The following is a 19,296-nucleotide window of genomic DNA, read 5'->3' as shown; positions in this document are numbered from 1 at the left end:
CTACCTACCTACCTATCTACCTATCTACCTATCTACCTATCTATGTCTCTTATATAATCCACCATATGTTGTGATTAGCAGCTGCATGCATATTTAAAAGGCCAATAGACTCCATACTGCTGACTAGGTTCTGTTTCAAAATACGTACAGATACAACAGATTGGTCTATAAAGTTGGAGAATAAACGCTAACTCTGGTTTCTAGAACCTTATTCGTATTGAAGGCTTTTATCCAAATTATGATGGACCTTTTTTTAAAAAATGTTGACCTTGTATTTTTCTTTGCCCAATTAAACCTCAGTTCTCTTTCACCAGTGGACCTAGCATAACATCAGGAGTACTTAGCTGCTGAATGGATGTATCATCTAACTCAAGAGACAATATAATATTTATATAAGGTGGCAGTCCTATCTAAATGTATGGAATTTATTTTCAAGCAAACACGTGTAACGTTGACGTTTTTAATGGAGCAGCTGTTATCTTTCTCTCTTTTTTTTAAAAAAAACCAAAACAGGAAAGACTCCTAAAGGAGACACGTGTTATACAACGAGCAAAACCAAGTTAGAGCCAACATTATGTGAGACCAGTTTCACCCAAATAGGTTTGGTAAGCAATTAAATTTATCAGTTACATGTCTGACCGATCTTAAGTGCTTTTTAAGCTATTCCGCTATATGCTCGACAAATCTTCACGAGTACAAAATAATGCAAACTACATAGAACATAAAATATTAGAGTTGGAAGGGACCATGAATATCTTCATAGAATAGAATAGAATGGAATAGAATGGAATGGAATATAAAATGAATAGAATAGAATAGAATAGAATAGAATAGAATAGAATAGAATAGAATAGAATAGAATAGAATAATGAAAAATAGAATAGAATTACGGAATAGAGTAGAGTAGAGTAGAGTAGAGTAGAAGTTGGAAGGGACCTTGGAGGTCTTCAACCCCCTATTCAGGCAGGAAACCCTATACCATTTCAGACAAATGGCTGTCCAGTCTCTTCTTAAAAACCTCCAGTGTTGGAGCATTCTCAACTTCTGGAGGCAGGTTGTTCCACGGGTTAATTGTTCTGACTGTCAGGAAATTTCTCCTTAATTCCTTCTGGGAACTGCGGAAAGGACTGTGTTGGAGATTGGAGACAGAGGATGTCGTAAATGAACAGCCTTCTCTCAACAGAGGGGGTGGGATACGACACAATCTATCTCCAGTCTACAACACAGTCCTTTCTGCAGTTCCAAGAAGGCTCCACACCCATTTGCACACCTACTCAGGTGACCCTGAGGACACAGGTAAGCCTCTAAATGGTCCCAAGGAGTCTCTAAATTAAGAATGCAAATGAACCGCTGTTTGCAAGGAATAGAAATCCTTCCACTCCCCACCATCCAGTCAGAGCTGAAGAAGCTTCTTGAATGAGAAGCGAAACGTCTTCAAAGAAAAAAAAACAGGAAAGTACAATTGCCTCGTGAAAAAAAAGCACCTTTGGAACAACCAAAGGCAAGAAAAACCAAATGTTCCAATATCTCAAGGGCTGCCCCAAAGAAGAGGGTGTCAAGCTATTCTCCAAAGCGCCTGAAGGCAGGACAAGAAGCAACGGATGGAAACTAACCAAGGAGAGAAGCAACCTGGAACTAAGGAGAAACTTCCTGACAGTGAGAACAATTAACCAGTGGAACAACCTGCCTCCAGAAGCGGTGAATGCTCCAACACTGGAAGTTTTTAAGAAGAGACCGGACAGCCATTTGTCTGAAATGGTATAGGGTTTCCTGCCTGAGCAGGGGGTTGGACTAGATGACTTCCAAGGTCCCTTCCAACTTTATTATTATTATTATTACCAGGACCTGGGGGACTGAGAATCTCCACAGTGTTCATGTAATATTAACAAGCATTATTTAGAACGTATTAACTAAAACACATACGTTAGAAGTAATAGCACTCACGAAGTTGAAGTGTCCCACTTCAGTCTGTCAAAACCGGTTTAAAGATTGAAAAAACATTTGGTTTATCATTGCAGTCTCTGCCGGAGCCTAAAACCTTGGTCCCGAGGCAGAGGGAGGTGCCAACTTTAATTTCCCAAGAAAATACATCTCTAACTCACAGGTTCAAGAGAGGAAACATAGGACTGTCACATTCTAAGGTGAGATCGGTGCTCAGTTCAGATTAAACTGACCCTCCCGTTCTTTTAAGTGAGAAATGTTCACGAAACCGGCCGTTTTCACGTGGCGGTTTCCCTTTTCCCCCCACGTACAACATTTCAGTTTAGCGAAATCTCCGTCAGTGCCAATAAAAGATCCTCTTGTTTGATGCCTTCAAGCCGCAACTATCCAACCTGCCGTCGGGATGTTAATTCTGGTGCCTCTGTTCATGCCTACATTGAGGCTCTAGCATAGGGGTAGGCAACCGTGGCTCTTTTATGACTCGTGGACTTCAACTCCCAGAATTCCTCAGCCAGCCTGGCTCAGCTTGGAAACCTCTCCCTTTCCCCTCAGCATGGCTGGCTCGGGAATTCTGGGAGTTGAAGTCCATCAGTCATAAAAGAGCCAAGGTTGCCTACCCCTGGTATAAATTCTCCTGTCTGAGCAGGGGGCTGGACTAGAAGACCTCCAAGGTCCCTTCTGCTCTGTTATTTTGTTAGTCCTCAAGACCTGGCTAGCTGGTTGAATTTGAGCCAGTCACTCCCTCTAGGCCAGGGATAGGCAACCGTGGCTCTTTTATGACTGGTGGACTTCAACTCCCAGAATTCCTGAGCCAGCATGGCTCAGCATGGAAACCTCTTTCCCCTCAACATGGCTGGCTCAGGAATTCTGGGAGTCGAAGTCCACGAGTCATAAAAGAGCCAAGGTTGCCCACCCCTGCCCTATATCAGGGCTCCACAACCTTGGCAACTTTAAGACTGGTGGACTTCAACTCCCAGAATTCCTGGGCCAGCGTGGCTCAGCTTGGGAACCTCTCCCTTTCCCCTCAGCGTGGCTGGCTCAGGAATTCTGGGAGTTGAAGTCCACGAGTCATAAAAGAGCCAAGGTTGCCTACCCCTGCTCTATCACTAGAAACTTTGAATTGGACTTATTAGGAATAACAAGGAATCCTAAAACACAAAACACCCTATTGCTAATATAGGGACATCTAATTAGCATAAGTGTACTGAGCATCAACGTCACAAGGATGTCATTTTCCATGCTCATTTTGCTATTCTTCTCCAGTCTTCCCAGGTAGAAGCGCTATCTCGGCCTCAGCTGCCATCCCAAGAGAACGGCCGCCGTGGAGCCAACAAAGTTTTCCGACAGGTATTCGCCCAGGAATGTCGGTAACAGAAGACACCCGTGATGGACGATCTTCCAATGAAGACCATCTGAACTGACTATTTAAAGCAGAGATCTCCAACCTTGGCCACTTTAAGACTTGTGGACTTCAAGTCCCAGAATTCTTCAGCCAACATGTGGCCAAGTTTGGATACCCCCTGCTTTAAAGCAGTACTTTCTCAACCTTGGCAACGTTCAGTTGGGTGGACTTCAACTCCCAGAATTCCTACGCTGCCCGTCACACCGATAAAGCGGGATTGTGGGAAATCCAAAGGAGACAAAGGGGCGTTTGGGTGTGCGGGAACGGTGTCCCTCGCTTGCCTTCCGCCTCCAGCCTTAAATGGCCATTTCCAGGTAGTCTTTGGCTTAGGACCTCAACGGCGCCCAAAATTTCCGTTGTCAAATTTGTTACGTGAACTTTGCCCCGGTTTACGACCTTTCTTGCCCCGGTTGCTAAGTGAAACGCTGCAGTCGTTAAGTTACTAACACGGTTGTGAAGTGAATCTGGCTTCCTGCATTGACTTTGCTTGTCAGACAGTCGCCAAAGGGGAATCGCGTGACCCCGGGACGCTGCAACCGTCATAAATACGAGTCAGTTGCCAAGCGTCCTAATTTGGCTCATGCCGCAACGGTCATAAGTGTGAAAAACGGTCATGCTTCTTTTTTCAGTGCCGTTGTAACTTCAAACAGTCGCTAAACAAACTGTTGTAAGTCAAGGACTATCTGCGTAGGAGTCCAAAGAGATGGCCAGCTGCTGGGACCGTAGAAAGGGGCTGGGGTCCTTGGTTTTCTGATGATTATCCTTCTACAAAAACGTGCATATAATACACTAGGAAAGCTGACTGCTGTATAAACTGTGTTTCGTCCTCAGAAATTAAACAGCAACATCAAGGCCCTCCCTCACTTGGACTGCCCAAAACCAAGTTTGGTGACGACTGCTTTGAAGCCCCCCCAGCTAGATGCTCTTTTCCCCCAAATAGCCGCTAAGAACTTGCAGCCTGTCACGACTCTACATCCGGTAAGTTTCCTCCACGGGGGAAATAGAAATGGCAAGAGCAGGAAATCAGGAGTCCAGGCGGTTGAAAGGAATACAGGTTTATTGTATGCTAACCCTCTCTACAACAGAGGTCTCCAACCTTTCTCGGTTGGCCGGCCGGAGGGAACAGGAGGGGGAAGCATTTTACGCATGCACATGTGTGCGCACACAAACAGGGCCATGAGCACACGTGACGCAAACGGGGCGGTGCTAGCACCTGCGTGACACTCAGCACCACCCTGTTTTCATTGCGCGGAGCCCCGTTTTTGCTGTGCAGCGCCCCAATTTCACAACGGCAACAGCGCCCTGTTTTTGCCATGCTGTTTTTGCCACACCACTCCATTTTTGCCATGATAGCGGTGCCCCATTTTCACCACACGGTGCCCCGTCTTCACCATGGCAGTGGCGCTAGCGTAAGTAGAGCTCAGCACGCAGACAGACGTGCATGCCCTGTCCAGCCTGTTCTGCGGCTCACTGGCCAGCAGGCCACGGCCCGGCAGTAGGCCACGGCCCACCAGTTTGAGACCCCTTCTCTACAAGAATCTGACCTACTAACGGTCAAAGCAAATTGGCGGTAGATAAGAGTCGACGGAACTCAAAGTGGGCTGCACTGCGGTCTCTTGTCTAAGGAGAAACAGGGTAAACTCCAAAACTGCGAAAGTGCATTTTTAATTCCTGATTCTCGTACAAGGTTCATTTTGCAAAAACCAGCCACGCGCCCTTATTTTTATTTTTTTTTTATCCTGGTGATATTTTTTTTACCTTGTAACCCCCCTGAAAGTTGGTTTTTTTGAGCCTGGCAGAGAAATTAATAAATCACGGAAATCATAAAGTTGCTTTAAGAAAAACAAAACGAAACTCTTGCGACTTTGCAGGATAACCGATCTCAAGTCCAGCCGTTGCCACTCACCCTCTCTGAAAACATCCCCAGAGGGCTAAGCAGTAAATCTGGAGACGTCGAGAAGAGTCACAACCTCAAGTTCCCGCTAACTTCAGCAGGTACAATCCTTGCATAAATGCTAAAGGAAACATAGCAGGGAAACTTCTATATAGCAGTGGTGGCAAACCTATGGCACGCGTGCCAGAGGGGGCACTTGGAGCCCTCTCTGTGGGCACGCGCGCCTCGCTCTTTGGCTAAGTTTTTGCAGGAAAAAGCCATTTCTCGAGCCCCTTCCTAGCCAAAACAAACCTTCAGAGCGAGCGCGCTGTTTTCAGCTTTGAATTATATCAAACCTGACACCAGAAACAGACTAACAGAGGACCTGAGTTCTGCATGTGTTGCTTTCAAACTTACAAAGTATAAGCCGAGGTTAGACAAATGATCAGCATGCATACAACAGCAAAAATCACATCAGTTGTTCAAAAGCACGCCAAATGCAAACTTTAACCTTTCAGTAAAAAGTTGTATCATTGAAAGCTTTGTTATTGTGTTTTTCTTTTAAGACAAAAGATGTTAACGTATGAGTTGTTTTTTTCTAAACTAAAACCTCAGTATTCGGATTAAATTGCCGTGTTGGCCCTTTGCGATAAATAAGTGGGTTTTGGGTTGCAGTTTGGGCACTCGGTCTCTAAAAGGCTCGCCGTCACTGCTATATAGTATCACCTTTCCCTCCAAACAAGGTGAGGATAACGTCACGGAAAACAAAACATCATTTAAAATTATCATTGAAGAGCATCTGGCTGAAGAGGGGAATTATGTCTCCTTTCCTCCCAAACCTAGATTGATTCAACCCTAACTCTGCCAATGGCACCTTCTAAAGTGCTTTCATATCTTTCGCTTTTTAAATAACCCTTTGGTTTCCTTCCCAAACTAGAAGCCTTGAAACACTTTAAGAGCCAACTAACCCAGCATGAACAACGAGAAATCAAGGACTATAAAGAGCTGTGGTTTCTTGGCCTGGGCGCAAAAAAGATTGAAGGCCACATTGATGCAGAGAACAGCAGCACCTACGATGACGATCACGGTTCCTATAAAAAGGTAAGAGACTGATATGGCGGCAGATCTTGGCATCCAGATCATGGCAGAACAAGCGCAGGGCAAAATCTCTGCAGCTGGAATGGGGTTGTTGTTGTTGTTGTTAGTTGTGAAGTCGTGTCCGACCCATCATGACCCTGTGGACAATGTTCCTCCAGGCCTTCCTGTCCTCTACCATCTTCTGGAGTCCATTTAAGCTCACGCCTCCATTGACTCCATCCAGCCACCTCATTCTCTGTCGTCCCCTTCTTCTCTTGCCCTCCATCTTTCCCAGCATCAAGCTCTTCTCCAGTGAGTCCTTTCTTCTCATTAGGTGGCCAAAGCACTTGAGTTTCAACTTCAGGATCTGGCCTTTTAAAGAGCAGTCGGGCTTGATCTCCTCTGGGACTGACCAGTTGGATCGCCTTGCAGTCCAGGGGACTCGCAGGAGTCTTCTCCAGCACCAGATTTCAAAGGCCTCCATTCTTTGGCGCTCAGCCTTTCTTATGGTCCCAACTTTCACAGCCATACATTGCAACTGGGAAAACCATGGCCTTGACTATATGCACTTTTGTTGGCAGGGTGATGTCTCTGCGTTTTAGTATGCTGTCTAGATTTGCCATGGGGTAGGAGATGCCCAAGATGGCCTGTGTGGTCTTATGTCTCACAGGAACTGGGTATGCCTAGTCTAACCAGGAAAAGAAATAGGGGTGACATGATCACTGTCTTCCAATACAGTGGTATCTCGGTACTCAACAATAGTTGACTCCTGGAGCAGGATGAGTATCATGAGTATCAAACAAAGTTTTCCCACAAGGAATAATGTAGTGAGTCCCAAGGCAGCCGACACAGACAAGTTCTAGCTTGTGCGTTGAGTACCGAACAAACGATGAGTTTTTTTCATGTCAAAATGCATTGAGTAACCAAATTTGATAAGTTTCAAAAGAGTTGAGTACCAAGGTACCACTCTATTTGAGGGGCTGTCGCAAAGAAGAGGAGGGTCAACCTCTTCTCCAAAGCGCCTGAAGGCAGGACAAGAAGCAACGGATGGAAACTCACCAAGGAGAGAAGCAACCTAGAACCATAGGAGAAATTTCCTGAGAATGAGAAAGATTAACCCGTGGAACGGCTTGCCTCTAGAAGTTGAGGGGGCTCCATCCATGGGACATAGAATGACAACGTATTTTTTTGCTTTATGCTTTGTGCTTGTTTTGTGAATAGGACCTGAGAAAGAGCAGAACATGTGCTATTTTTATTTTGTACGTTGTTGTCACTCTGTGTAGGTACTAAGTGACCATATTGCATATAGATACGAAATCCTGGCTGTGATTGGGAAAGGATCCTTTGGGCACGTTGTGAAGTGTTTGGACCACAAAACCGGTGAAAAAGTAGCGGTGAAAATAATAAGGAACAAAAAAAGGTACGATTGTCTGGGTTCTTTGGGTTTTGTTTTACATTTTATGAATAAAAATAACCGACTGGAAACTAATTGAACAGAGGATCGATTCCTAATTCGTTTTCGCTTAATTGTGGTTTATTATGAGGGTGAAGGTTCGTTCTCCGAGCTTGTGGGTTGGTTTCCGAACCTTTCGTTACGATTTATTATCTTTGGTGCGAGCGTTCGTTTATAACCAGAAGGTTAAAGGAAAAAAAATGGCCCGAGAAAAACCAGTGACGCAATTTGTTGCTCTAGGTTTCTGCCAAACATATTTGTGTGTGTGTGTGTGTTTAAATCCTTACAAATGCTTTCAGCTTTAGCTTGTAGATTACAAAGGAAAATGTTAATGTCATGGTTCCGACAGATGAAACTCTTCAAAGAACTTCGAGGCATTGTTTACCTTAAAGGATCTTTATTGGAGTAGCATGGCATCGGCACCAGCATAGTCGAAGCCAAAAACTGGATTCCCCTTCCCTGGGCGCATAGTATCAAAGCACAATTCCCTCCTCCAATTAACAGTCATAAATCACATTCTCCAATTAGCTTGAAATGCAGACTTTCCCTCCAGTTCTTCCACCCGCCATTTCTTATCATCTCTTATTTCAAAAGCCCTGAGTTCACACACTATTACAATATTGTTATGTCTAACTAATTCCCATCACATTCCTCCTTCTCCCCCGGTATCATCTAATTCTAAGAGTAAAGCATAAGAAAGATAAAGGCTGCATCTCCATATGCGGTCAAAGCAAGAACACCCGATGTTAGCAGCATTGACAGATAATCTTAAAAAGAGAAGATTATGGAACAGAAACAAAAGGCAATTAAGGACGCAACTAGCATTTGCTTAGCCCAGATTAGGTAGGTCTGCTAACATTAGTGCCTTGCCTTATGAGTAGTCCTTAGCTTATTGGGACTTTTCGTTGCTAAGCAAGGCCGTTATTAAATGAGTCATGCATGATTTTACAATTTTTGGGGGACACGGTTGTCAAAGGAAACACTGCAGTTGTTAAGTGGATAAGTAACTGCGAGATGGACCTCGGAGTCCTAGCTAGTGGACGGTCACTTAAACACGAGCCAGTCATGTGCAACAGCAGCCAAAAAAGCTGAGGAATTCTGGGAGTTGAAGTCCACCAGTCATAAAAGGGCCAAGTTTGAAGACCCCTGTCTTAAATCTAACAAACAAAATGGAGGCTGGCTGAGGAATTCTGGGAGTTGAAGTCCACCAGTCATCAAAGGGCCAAGTTTGAAGACCCCTGTCTTAAATCTAACAAACAAAATGGAGGCTGGCTGAGGAATTCTGGGAGTTGAAGTCCACAAGTCATCAAAGGGCCAAGTTTGAAGACCCCTGGTTTAGTGTTCAAAGTCAAGAATTGCCTGTACGTTAGCTAGGTTACGAGTGTCATTAGGGACCGTGGCCCAGATCAAAATCACAGTTTGTGCCATTTTCCTTTTTTTTTAAATCCAGATTCCACAATCAGGCTTTGGTTGAAGTGGGCATCTTAAATTCCCTGCGACAAAAGGACCAGGATAATACATATAACGTCGTCCACATGAAAGAGTATTTTTGCTTCCGTAATCATTTCTGCATCTCCTTTGAATTACTAGGGTAAGGCCCCGTTCTGCACCTCCAGTAATACTTTTATATACTGATTAAATGTGAATTTGCTGGATATTATTCTCTCAATCTTAGCAGTCCTTCATCCTAACAGGTAGGATTGCATCAGCAGCCATAAATGAGATAGCTTCGGTTTTAGTACTGAGCGCAAATGTTGGTCAATAACATAAGTGACACAAATAAATCTAAGTCTAAATCTAAAATCAATTGACCCAGCAGCAAGGTAATTTGGGAAAGCTCATCTGTTACACCACAGCAGTCCGTTGAACCCCCAAATTATTTGGAAGGCCTGCAAAAACTCTGGATTCGGTTTGATACCTTGAATGATCTCAGAAGCTTTGAACTGAATCACAGCTTTAAAAATGTCAAAGAGTTGCCCTTCAGCTGTTTTTAGAGCCGTTGTGTTTGTGTTGTTAAAACGCTGTTTCTCCTCCCGCAGTTTAAATTTATATGAATTAATCAAGAAAAATAATTTCCAAGGTTTCACCTTGGGTTTGATCCGTCGTTTCACCCACTGCATCTTAAGGTGTTTGCAACTTTTATATACAGAAAAAATTATCCACTGCGATCTGAAGCCTGTAAGTACCATCCTTTCAGTACGGGCGAAGTTTTCAATAATTTTGCTATGTTTGGCAATTTAAAACGTTTTGGTGTAAGAACAGATCGAGACTCTAATTTTTGTTAGACATTGTCAGTGCTCTGGATATGCACAATGAACTTAAAGCTCTTTCTAGTGCTGATCCTACGTAGGTGTTATTTCCGTTGTGCTGTAGAGTTTACAAAAGGCGCGGATGGTACCTAGTTTGATCATGAAAGATCTGTAGGAAACTACCAAGCTCAAAATTTACAAAATTGTCTGCCCCTTGTCTGAGTCTTGCTTAACACAAGAAATAGCTCCCTTAACTAATATACTGCACGATTCATTTTTTTTCTTTTTAAACTATCCTTTATGTTGTCCTATGCCCTAGATTTTTCTATTGTAGCTTATCGGCCTTTGACCCTAGAAAGGCAGTGTACACACACACAACTGCTTAGGAATTTAATATTTAGTACGTAAGCATTTTAGTTTAAAACGCCAGGGAATTCCTGGAAGCCCGGCAAATTGGCCATCAACAGACGCACAGATGTAAACAACGTCTACATACTGTGCAAAAGACAACCAACAAGCCAAAAGGGAACAAAAAGACCAAAACACTTCCCCACCAGCAATTGACACCCCAATGAGTGTAGATTGACACCAAGATTAATATCAGACCAACCAAGAAGGGGGCTATGTGTGTGTGGGGGGGGGCACAACGGAACACATTAAAAATGAAATTTAGTTGCTTGCTCTCAAAGCGTACACATACATAACACACATTTAAACATACTCTATACAACATATGTGTAGACCTACACCTTTACATAAAAGTAACATATAAATATTAATTCTGTCCATCTTAAATACATAACAGAAGGAGGAAGCTTTAGAGTTCACAAGGTTAATACTATATGTGTCATGGTTGCGACAGATGAAACTCTTCAAAGAACTTTGAGGCATTGTTTACCTTAAAGAATTTTTATTCGAGTAGCATAGCATCGGCACTAACACAATCGAAGCCAAAAACTGAGTTCCCCTCCCCTGAGCACATAGTATCAAAGCACAATTCCCTCCTCTAATTTACAGTCATAAATCACATTCTCCAATTAGTTTGAAATGCAGGCTTTCCCTTCAGTTCTCCAACCCGCCATTTCTTATCATCTCTTATTTCAAAAAAACTTGGTTCTCACACTAGTTACAATATTGTTATGTCTAACTAAACTCCCGTGCACATTCCTCCCCCCCCCAGTATCATCTAATTCTAACTCTAATTTAAGAGTAAAACATAAGAAGGAAAATGGCTGTATCTCCATATGTTGTCAAAGCAAAAACATCCGATGTTAGCAGTGTTGACAGTATGACCATCAACCAGGAAGTGCTGGGTCTCCGACTGTCATATGGATCCCGCTCTCAACTACAGTTTAGTGACCCGAGTAGGAAAACAAATGAAGATATCAACAGCTTGCCAACCTGATAGATGAAAATGTACTGATTTTTTCTCCCTTGGACTTATTTATTTATTTTTAATTCCTCAGGAGAACATATTAATAAGCCAATCTTCCGCTGGACAAATTTCATTCAAAGTGATTGATTTTGGATCGAGCTGCTACGAGCATCAAAGAGGTCTGCAGGGTGAAGTAGATAGCAATTCTCTTTCTTGATCCGGTGTACTTTGAATTGAATTTTATTATTCTATAGATGTCAATGAGCATCCTAGATCCTGCCTAAATCTTAGCAGCTCTTCTCAGAGCAAAGCTACATTCAGATAAATACTTTGGGACTGAGCGCTTGTGGATCCTTAATCAAAGGACTCCTGTGATCAGTTTCTGAGTTGTCTCTGTTCAGACGTGTGTTTGGGGGAAGACATGGGTGTCCTGGGATGGAGCTTGGACAAGGATCTCCATTCACATGGACGTTCTCCTTATCAGGCTGTTTCTGCAGGACAGGGCTTCTGAAACCCAACTGGATTTAGTACTGGTGGGATATTTGAAAGCTCCCTTTAGTTCTTTCACCCAGAAAGACAATGCAGGAAAAGAGCAGGCAGAACTAGGGGGCAGAGTTAAGTGCGTCATTAGCCTAGAGTCATTACGTTGCCACAAATGGTCCAAGCCCATCGCCTTTGGAATTCTGTTAACTCTTACCTAGTGCCAATTTAGTAGTGAACTTTAGTTGACGAGATTCTTGTGAATCGGCTTGAGCAATAAATCCTCGGAACTGCAACTTAAGGCATGGTCCTGATCCTTTGTGCTGGACATTCAATTTAGTCAGTTGCAATTCAGAAGACGTATTGCTCAAGCCTGCACACAAGAAACTAGTCAACTAAAGATCACTACTAAATTGTTGCCAGATAAGGGTCAGTGGAATTCAAGACCATTTGCGGCAAGGTAAAGATTCTAAGTTGATGACCCACTTAACTCCACCCCCAGCTCTGCCTGCTACAGATACGGGGTTCATAGGCTGTGGCTTAGATGAGAGTTCCCCAACCTTTTCAGCTTTGCGGATCAGTGGGTGGGAGAGGGGATGGTTCCGGCGAATGTGAGTAAGCGCGCGCACAGCTCCATTTGTGTGAGCAATGGACACCCCTGCCCGCTGTTCACACAAATGGCATGTGCACGCATGCGCTCCCCTGCTGTTTGTACAAGAGGGGATGCGCGCGCGTGTGTGCACTCATGTCAGAGCATGCACAGTCTTATTGCGCTGAGGTAGCCCAAGAGTAAATACTGTACACAGTGGTTTGTATTTAAATGTGGTTTATATTACACACTATCTACAGATATACACTCGAAACAAGATACATACACATGGTGAAATAGCAAACTCCAATGTACAGCAATTACAGCAGGGAACGGACGAGAGAGAAAAGGCAGCAGCAAAGCCTTCCCTTTTATACTCAAGTTCTTAAAGGGATACACACACCTGCTGAGTCATAACTAACATTGCATCACTCATCTCACATTATACAAGCTGCGATTTCTGCGACTCAAGGCCCAGAGGTGGGCCGCGGCCCCCTGGTTTAGAACACCAATTTGGGGCTCATAGGAAGGATTGGCTACTTCTAACAAGATCAGAGATCTTTGGCAAGTGTCCTCCAAAGCAAAGGGGGAGGACTGGGAACCAGTCTAGACAGAGGTACAGACTGGGGTGGAGGTTCATATTGCAGGAATAAGCCATGTAAACAACTGCTTTGAAACAACAGAGCAGAACGACATTAGATCGATTGGCACAAAGGGAGGGTGACTTACTGAGCAAATCAGAGAAATACTGGGGGGGGGAGTCATTTTTGGTGGTGACTGAGCTATCCTCCCTCACAATTGTTTTCCTTTGATGCCCATTTTCCCTTTCTCGTTCGCTTTAGTGTACACGTACGTCCAAAGCCGGTTTTATCGTTCTCCAGAAGTCATTCTGGGCCACCCGTACACGACCTCCATTGACATGTGGAGCTTGGGCTGCATCATGGTTGAGCTCTACACGGGGTACCCACTTTTCCCAGGGGAAAATGAGGTGGAACAGCTTGCCTGCATCATGGAGGTACCTTCTGTTATGTCGCTAATGAAGCAATTTTGGAAATTTGTTCCATTTTAACCGGCCCTCACCTAAACTGAGATGTCGAGTTTTGTGCATAGAATGGAATGGAATGGAATGGAACGAAATAGACACTAGAATAGAATAGACACTAGACCAGACTAGACTGGACTGGACTGGACTGGGATGGAATATGGAATATGGAATATGGAATATGGAATATGGAATGGAAGAATAGAATAGAATGGAATGGAACAGAATAGACACTAGAATAGAATAGACCAGGGGTAGTCAACCTTGGCTCTCTTATGACTCGTGGACTTCAATTCCCAGAATTCCTGAGCCAGCTTAGCTGGCTCAGGAATTCTGGGAGTTGAAGTCCACGAGTCATAAAAGAGCCAAGGTTGACTACCCCTGGAATAGACACTGGACTGGATGGGATGGGATGGGATGGGATGGAATGGAATGGAATACGGAATGGAATGGAATGGAACAGAATAGACACTAGAATAGAATAGACACTAGACTGGACTGGACTGGGATGGGATGGAATATGGAATGGAACATGGAATACAATGAAATATGGAATGGAAGAATAGAATGGAATGGAATGGAATAGAATAGACACTAGAATAGAATAGACAGTAGACTAGACTGGACTGGACTGGGATAGAATGGAATGGAATATGGAATGGAAGAATAAAATAGAATAAGAATAGAATGGAATGGAATACAATCCCTCTGGTTTTTCTTTCGTGTTAAAGATCTTAGGACTTCCACCCTCTGATTTCATTCAAACGGCATCAAGAAAACGAACATTCTTTGGTAAGCATCGATCATTACGGAATGATTCGCTTAGTGGCTATAATTACGATGAAAAAGTCTCCATTCTGAGGACTGCTTTATGACGGTTGTTAAAAATCTGTTTCCCTCTTTTACAGATTCCAACGGCGTTCCGAAAACCGTCACGAACAGCAGAGGGAAAATAAGGAATCCAAATTCCAAAGATCTCAACGCCATGTTGAAAATACACGACGGGACCTTTCTGGATTTCCTCAAGAAGTGCCTTGTGTGAGATTTTTTTTATTTATTAATTTTTAATTGTTTGGCTAAATGCTGCTTTATTTTCCTATGCTTTTTTTAAAGTAACTTTGGAGAAATGGATAACTGTAGGGAAGTTATTTTTGGATAGCTTAATTCCGTATTTTGTCAATTATAAAGTTGGAGGTCTTCTAGTCTAACCCCCTGCTCAGGCAGGAGACCCTATACCATTTCAGACAAATGGCTGTCCAGTCTTTTCTTAAAAACTTCCAGTATTGGAGCATTCACAACTTCTGGCGGCAGGTTGTTCCATTGATTAATTTTTTCCAACTGTCAGGAAGTTTCTCCTTAGTTCTAGGTTGCTTCTCTCCTTGATTAGTTTCCATCCGTTGCTTGTTGTCCTGCCTTCAGGCGCTTTGGAGGACAGCTTGACTCCCTCTTCTTTGGGGCAACCCCTGAGATACTGGAAGACTGCTATCCTGTCCCCCCTCGTCCTTCTCTTCATTAAACTGGACATCCCCAATTCCAGCAACCGTTCTTTATATGTTTTAGCCTCCAGTCCCCTAATCATCTTTGTTGCTCTTCTCTGGACTTTCTAGAGTCTTAGCATCTTTTTTACGTCGTGGTGACCAAAACTGGATGCAGTATTCCAAGTGTGGCCTTACCAAGGCCTTGTAAAGTGATATTAACCCTTCACGTGATCCTGATTCTATCCCTCTGTTAATGCAGCCCAGCACTGTGTTGGCTTTTTTGGCAGCTGCAGCACACGGCTGGCTCCTATTTAAGGGATTGTCTACTAGGATTCTGAGATCCCTCACAGTTACTACTATTGAGCAAGGTACCCCCTATACTATACCTGTACATGATTTGTCTAAAATTCATCTGTGTTTATCCTCTTTTTGTACCAAGATGGAAGCCTTCTTTGCGCATGATCCCAGAAGAAGCGATCCACCACACGTGGATGGAGGACCCGTGGCCACCCAGACTGAGACAGAAGCCCAAGACCGCCGCAAAGCAGAGCGAAGAGAAGAAAAAGGAAAACGTTCATAAAAATACCCAGATAGAAAAAGGAGGTTGTTTAATTTTAGTTCTTGTTTCCTTTTTCAAAACAGTTCAAAGCTCTACGTGCAGTCCTCAACTTATAACCATCCATTTAACGGCCGTATGAAGTTAGGACAGTGCTTTTTTAAAAAAAGGGACTGAGGACCCCTCTTCCCACTTATAACTGCCCCCACGGTCGTCTGCTCAAAGTTTGGGCACAACAGTTACAACATCCGGGGATCCCATGATCGCCACTTCCCGGGGGACCCGCAAAATCAACAGGGGAAGCTGGATTCGCTTCACAAGTGTGTGATCCGCTGAACGACTGTGGCCAAAGTCATAAAATCTGGCGTGACTTGCTTAGGAGCCCCAGTGGGCGCCGTGGTTAGAAGATGGTATTGCAGGCTAGCTCACTGCCTACTGCCGGGAGTTCGATCCTGACCGGCTCAAGGTTGACTCAGCCTTCCGTCCTTCCGAGGTCGGTAAAATGAGGACCCAGATTGTTGGGGTGGCAATATTATGACTCTGTAAACTGCTTAGGGAGGGCTGTAAAGCACTGTGAAGCAGCATATAAGTCTAAGTGCAATTGCTATTGCTATCTAAGCCATGGCGGCGCAGTGGTTAAAGTGCAGCGTTGCAGGCAAACTCTGCCCACTGCCTGGAGTTCGATCCTGATGGAGCTCAAGGTTGACTCAGCCTTCTGTCCTTCCGAAGTCAGTAAAATGAGAACCCAGATTGTTGGGGGGCAACAGGCTGACTCCGCTTAGACAGGGCTGTAAAGCACTGTGAAGCGGTATATAAGTCGAAGTGCTATTGCTATCTAAGCTATGGCGGCGCAGTGGTTAAAGTGCAGTATTGCAGGCAAACTCTGCCCACTGCCAGGAGTTCGATCCTGACCGGCTCAAGGTTGACTCAGCCTTCCATCCTTCCGCGGTCGGGCAAATGAGGACCCGGATTGTTGGGGGCAATAAGCTGACTCTGTAAACCGCTTAGAGAGGGTTGTAAAGCACTGTGAAGCACTATATAAATCTAAGTGCTACTGCACTAATTTCTGCCCCCACTTTTAGTCATTAGCTGAGGACCACACCCTTTGCAAACTACACCGTGAGCTTGACCTACACTCATTTCATGAAAAAAATTTTTCCTGAAGATGTGTACAGCAATCTGTTTTGGTTTTTTTTTAGTTTTTAAGAAGCAGCTGGATAGCTGCCTTTGAGGTGTGGTTTAATTGTTTTTTTTTTTTTGCACGTTGCAGAGGGCTGGACTAGATGATCCCTTTGGTTCCCTCCAGCTCCACAGTTCTATGATTCTATGACTTCTCTTGTCAAGCTGGGTGGCAGGAAGCAGAGCAGGTAGTCTTCATTAGATTAAAAAAACAACAACCCAAAGGGGCACAACATTCGCAATAAACTCGAAGTGAGAAAAGAAAAATTAATTTAAAAAAAACTATTCTGAGAGGGTGGCTGTAGGCTGGAATTTGTCACAATTATTTCCTTTTGGCTGCTGTCATCATCTTAGGTTGGGCCGGCTTGTGCCAGTAAAATGACACTATTTTAATGAAGAATAATAATACTACATAATAATGCAACGAATTTTCTAATCCCATCAAATATCCACATCTGCCTGTCCCAGGTCCTTGGGAAGAACTTGATAGGGGAATAAAAATGCCAGATCTGTGTCACAAACTAGAATAAAATAAAACGATCCAAGGGGCTTGTGAGTTATCACAAAGAATGCTGGAAGTTAAAATACAGCCACTTTTAGGAAAATCCTATTAGGAGAAGATCGAAGAAATATATTATTAATTGATATCCTAGTTATGGAAATATCAAAAATAATTATTATCGATTGTTAATTAACTATTATTGACTGTATGTTTTTTCTCAAAAGTTTTTTTGAGCCAAGACAACACGCTGTACACTAGGCAGTGAGGATTGTTATCGCAAAAAAAAACCAATAAAACTTTTATAAAATAAATAAATAAAATGCAGCCACTTTTATGCCAAGTCCTGTTTCTTGTACAGTTGTGCAATTACGAACCTCAAGTTTCAATGCACCATGGCCCCTCCTCACACACATCCCTACTGGAGCTTCGACAGTGAGCTGACGGAAGTAGGAATATTTATTTATGTCTTTATGTATTGGCCACCCATCTTATCCAGGTTAACTCTGGGCAGCTTACAATAACAACAACAACAACAATAATAATAAACCTTTCTCTTTAGTCCATAACTGGGGCAAGGCATACCCAAGTTCCTTTTGGGAAGCGAAGTAAGCCTGGATGAGTCGTTAGCAGGATTACAGACAGTTCAATTTACAATCTTAATTTAGTGGCCATTCAAAGTTAGGAGGGCAGTGGAAAAAGTTACAAGTGGTCCTCGCACAATAGCCGCAGCGTCACTACGGCCATGTCGTCGAAATTTGGTCTTTCTGGCACGTATTCACTGGCATAAGAGGTGGTTTTGATTAGATTTGAAAGCAAGAGTCCGTGGGGGAAGCCGCGTGGGGTTAAAAACCCTGCGATTCCCTTAACAACCGTGAAGTCATAAAATTAGGCACTGCTTACTTAACAACTGCCTCGCTTAGCAATAGAAGTTGTGGTCCCAAATTCTAGTCGTAAGTCGGGGATTACCGGTGACCTGAAAGCTTGGATAGCGGCTAATAAGCGCCGTGCGTTTGCGGCTCTCTGCTTTTAGCGTTCCAGCTGAGCGATAACCTTTTACGTCTTCCCGTTCTGCAGATGACATCGTTCGGCAACAGCCCAGCACGGAAGCCAAATCGGATCCGCCTGAAAAATTACCTGTTTCGTATCGAAAGTGTTCCGCCCTTGCGGTGTCCCCAGAAATAAATAAAGAAGAAAAGCAGAGCCCGGGTAAACGGGATAGTCCAGCGAAAGAAGTGGAACCACCGGTGGATAAAGCTGCTAAAAGAGAACACAGGGCCGGGAAGGCCTTGCGCAAAAATACAAGCACGTTGCCACCCATTAAGCACAAACAGTGATTGATTCTCTTTCCGTACAGTTTCTAGATAAATATTTTGCTGTCACATGTTCCAGAACAGAAATTTAATGCCTCTCTCTACCCGTGGTCTGTGCGCTTTTATTGGTGGCGTTGTGGAAGTAAACCTCGCGGTCTCACAGCGTCGAATCGTGGACTCCTAAGGAACTGATCATGCTCCCCCCACCCAAAAAAAAAGATCGTATGAAAAATGCCGTGAAATACAGGAATTTGGGTATTCGAGCAATAAACGGTGGTTCGTTCCTTAAAGCTGGAAATTGATCAGGAAGCTGGATTCACGTACTACATGCATTAATAGATCCGTGAGATTAACAGAATGAGTTTTAATAAAAAATAATGTTACAAATTCAAGATAAATAATATCTATAAGATGGTTGAAGTAGAAAAACCAAATAACATTTCAAGCAAAACGTCTCTGGCTGTTTCTGTTTTGTTTGGCAAAGGGGAGACTTATAGAAAGAAGAATCCTCCATAAAGCTAAGGATTACAACATAGCTAAGAAAAAAGATGAAGGTTCAGGACTGGTACAGCAACTTGTCAGAAATGGTGTAGGGCAGTGATGGCGAACCTTTTAGACACCGAGTGCCCAAACCGCAACCCAAAACCCAATTATTTATCCCAAAGTGCCAGGGCCTCATCAACATTGTGGTGCCCTCGGGGGGGGCAGGGAGGCGCCTCTGAGTGCCGCCTCTGGCACGCAAACACCGGGGTCTCAAAAGGCCACCGTGCTGCAAGGCGCAAAAACGGCC

The 19,296-nt window shown here is 43.8% G+C and overlaps 1 protein-coding gene across 1 annotated transcript in view; it reads left to right on the top strand.

The window, feature by feature from the left end:
- The window catches only part of DYRK4 (dual specificity tyrosine phosphorylation regulated kinase 4), a 21,586-nt gene extending 3,056 nt beyond the window's left edge, over positions 1-18,530 (top strand). Inside the window, exons 4-19 of the mRNA XM_029286618.1 lie at positions 514-605; positions 2,019-2,141; positions 3,205-3,288; positions 4,175-4,321; positions 5,121-5,123; positions 5,215-5,338; positions 6,154-6,317; positions 7,577-7,713; positions 9,197-9,337; positions 9,786-9,924; positions 11,462-11,549; positions 13,282-13,454; positions 14,213-14,273; positions 14,390-14,519; positions 15,399-15,562; positions 18,271-18,530. Coding sequence (XP_029142451.1) covers positions 514-605; positions 2,019-2,141; positions 3,205-3,288; positions 4,175-4,321; positions 5,121-5,123; positions 5,215-5,338; positions 6,154-6,317; positions 7,577-7,713; positions 9,197-9,337; positions 9,786-9,924; positions 11,462-11,549; positions 13,282-13,454; positions 14,213-14,273; positions 14,390-14,519; positions 15,399-15,562; positions 18,271-18,530 — 2,030 coding nt within the window. The remainder of the gene's footprint in view (positions 1-513; positions 606-2,018; positions 2,142-3,204; positions 3,289-4,174; positions 4,322-5,120; positions 5,124-5,214; positions 5,339-6,153; positions 6,318-7,576; positions 7,714-9,196; positions 9,338-9,785; positions 9,925-11,461; positions 11,550-13,281; positions 13,455-14,212; positions 14,274-14,389; positions 14,520-15,398; positions 15,563-18,270) is intronic.
- The last annotated feature ends 766 nt before the right edge of the window (positions 18,531-19,296 follow it).

The sequence above is a fragment of the Protobothrops mucrosquamatus genome, unplaced genomic scaffold, assembly GCF_001527695.2.
Source record: "Protobothrops mucrosquamatus isolate PMUCROS unplaced genomic scaffold, P.Mucros_1.0 scaffold4292, whole genome shotgun sequence".
Lineage (NCBI taxonomy): Eukaryota > Metazoa > Chordata > Lepidosauria > Squamata > Viperidae > Protobothrops > Protobothrops mucrosquamatus.
Note: the sequence above shows the minus strand (reverse complement) of the source record. Positions and strands in the feature narration are given on the sequence as shown.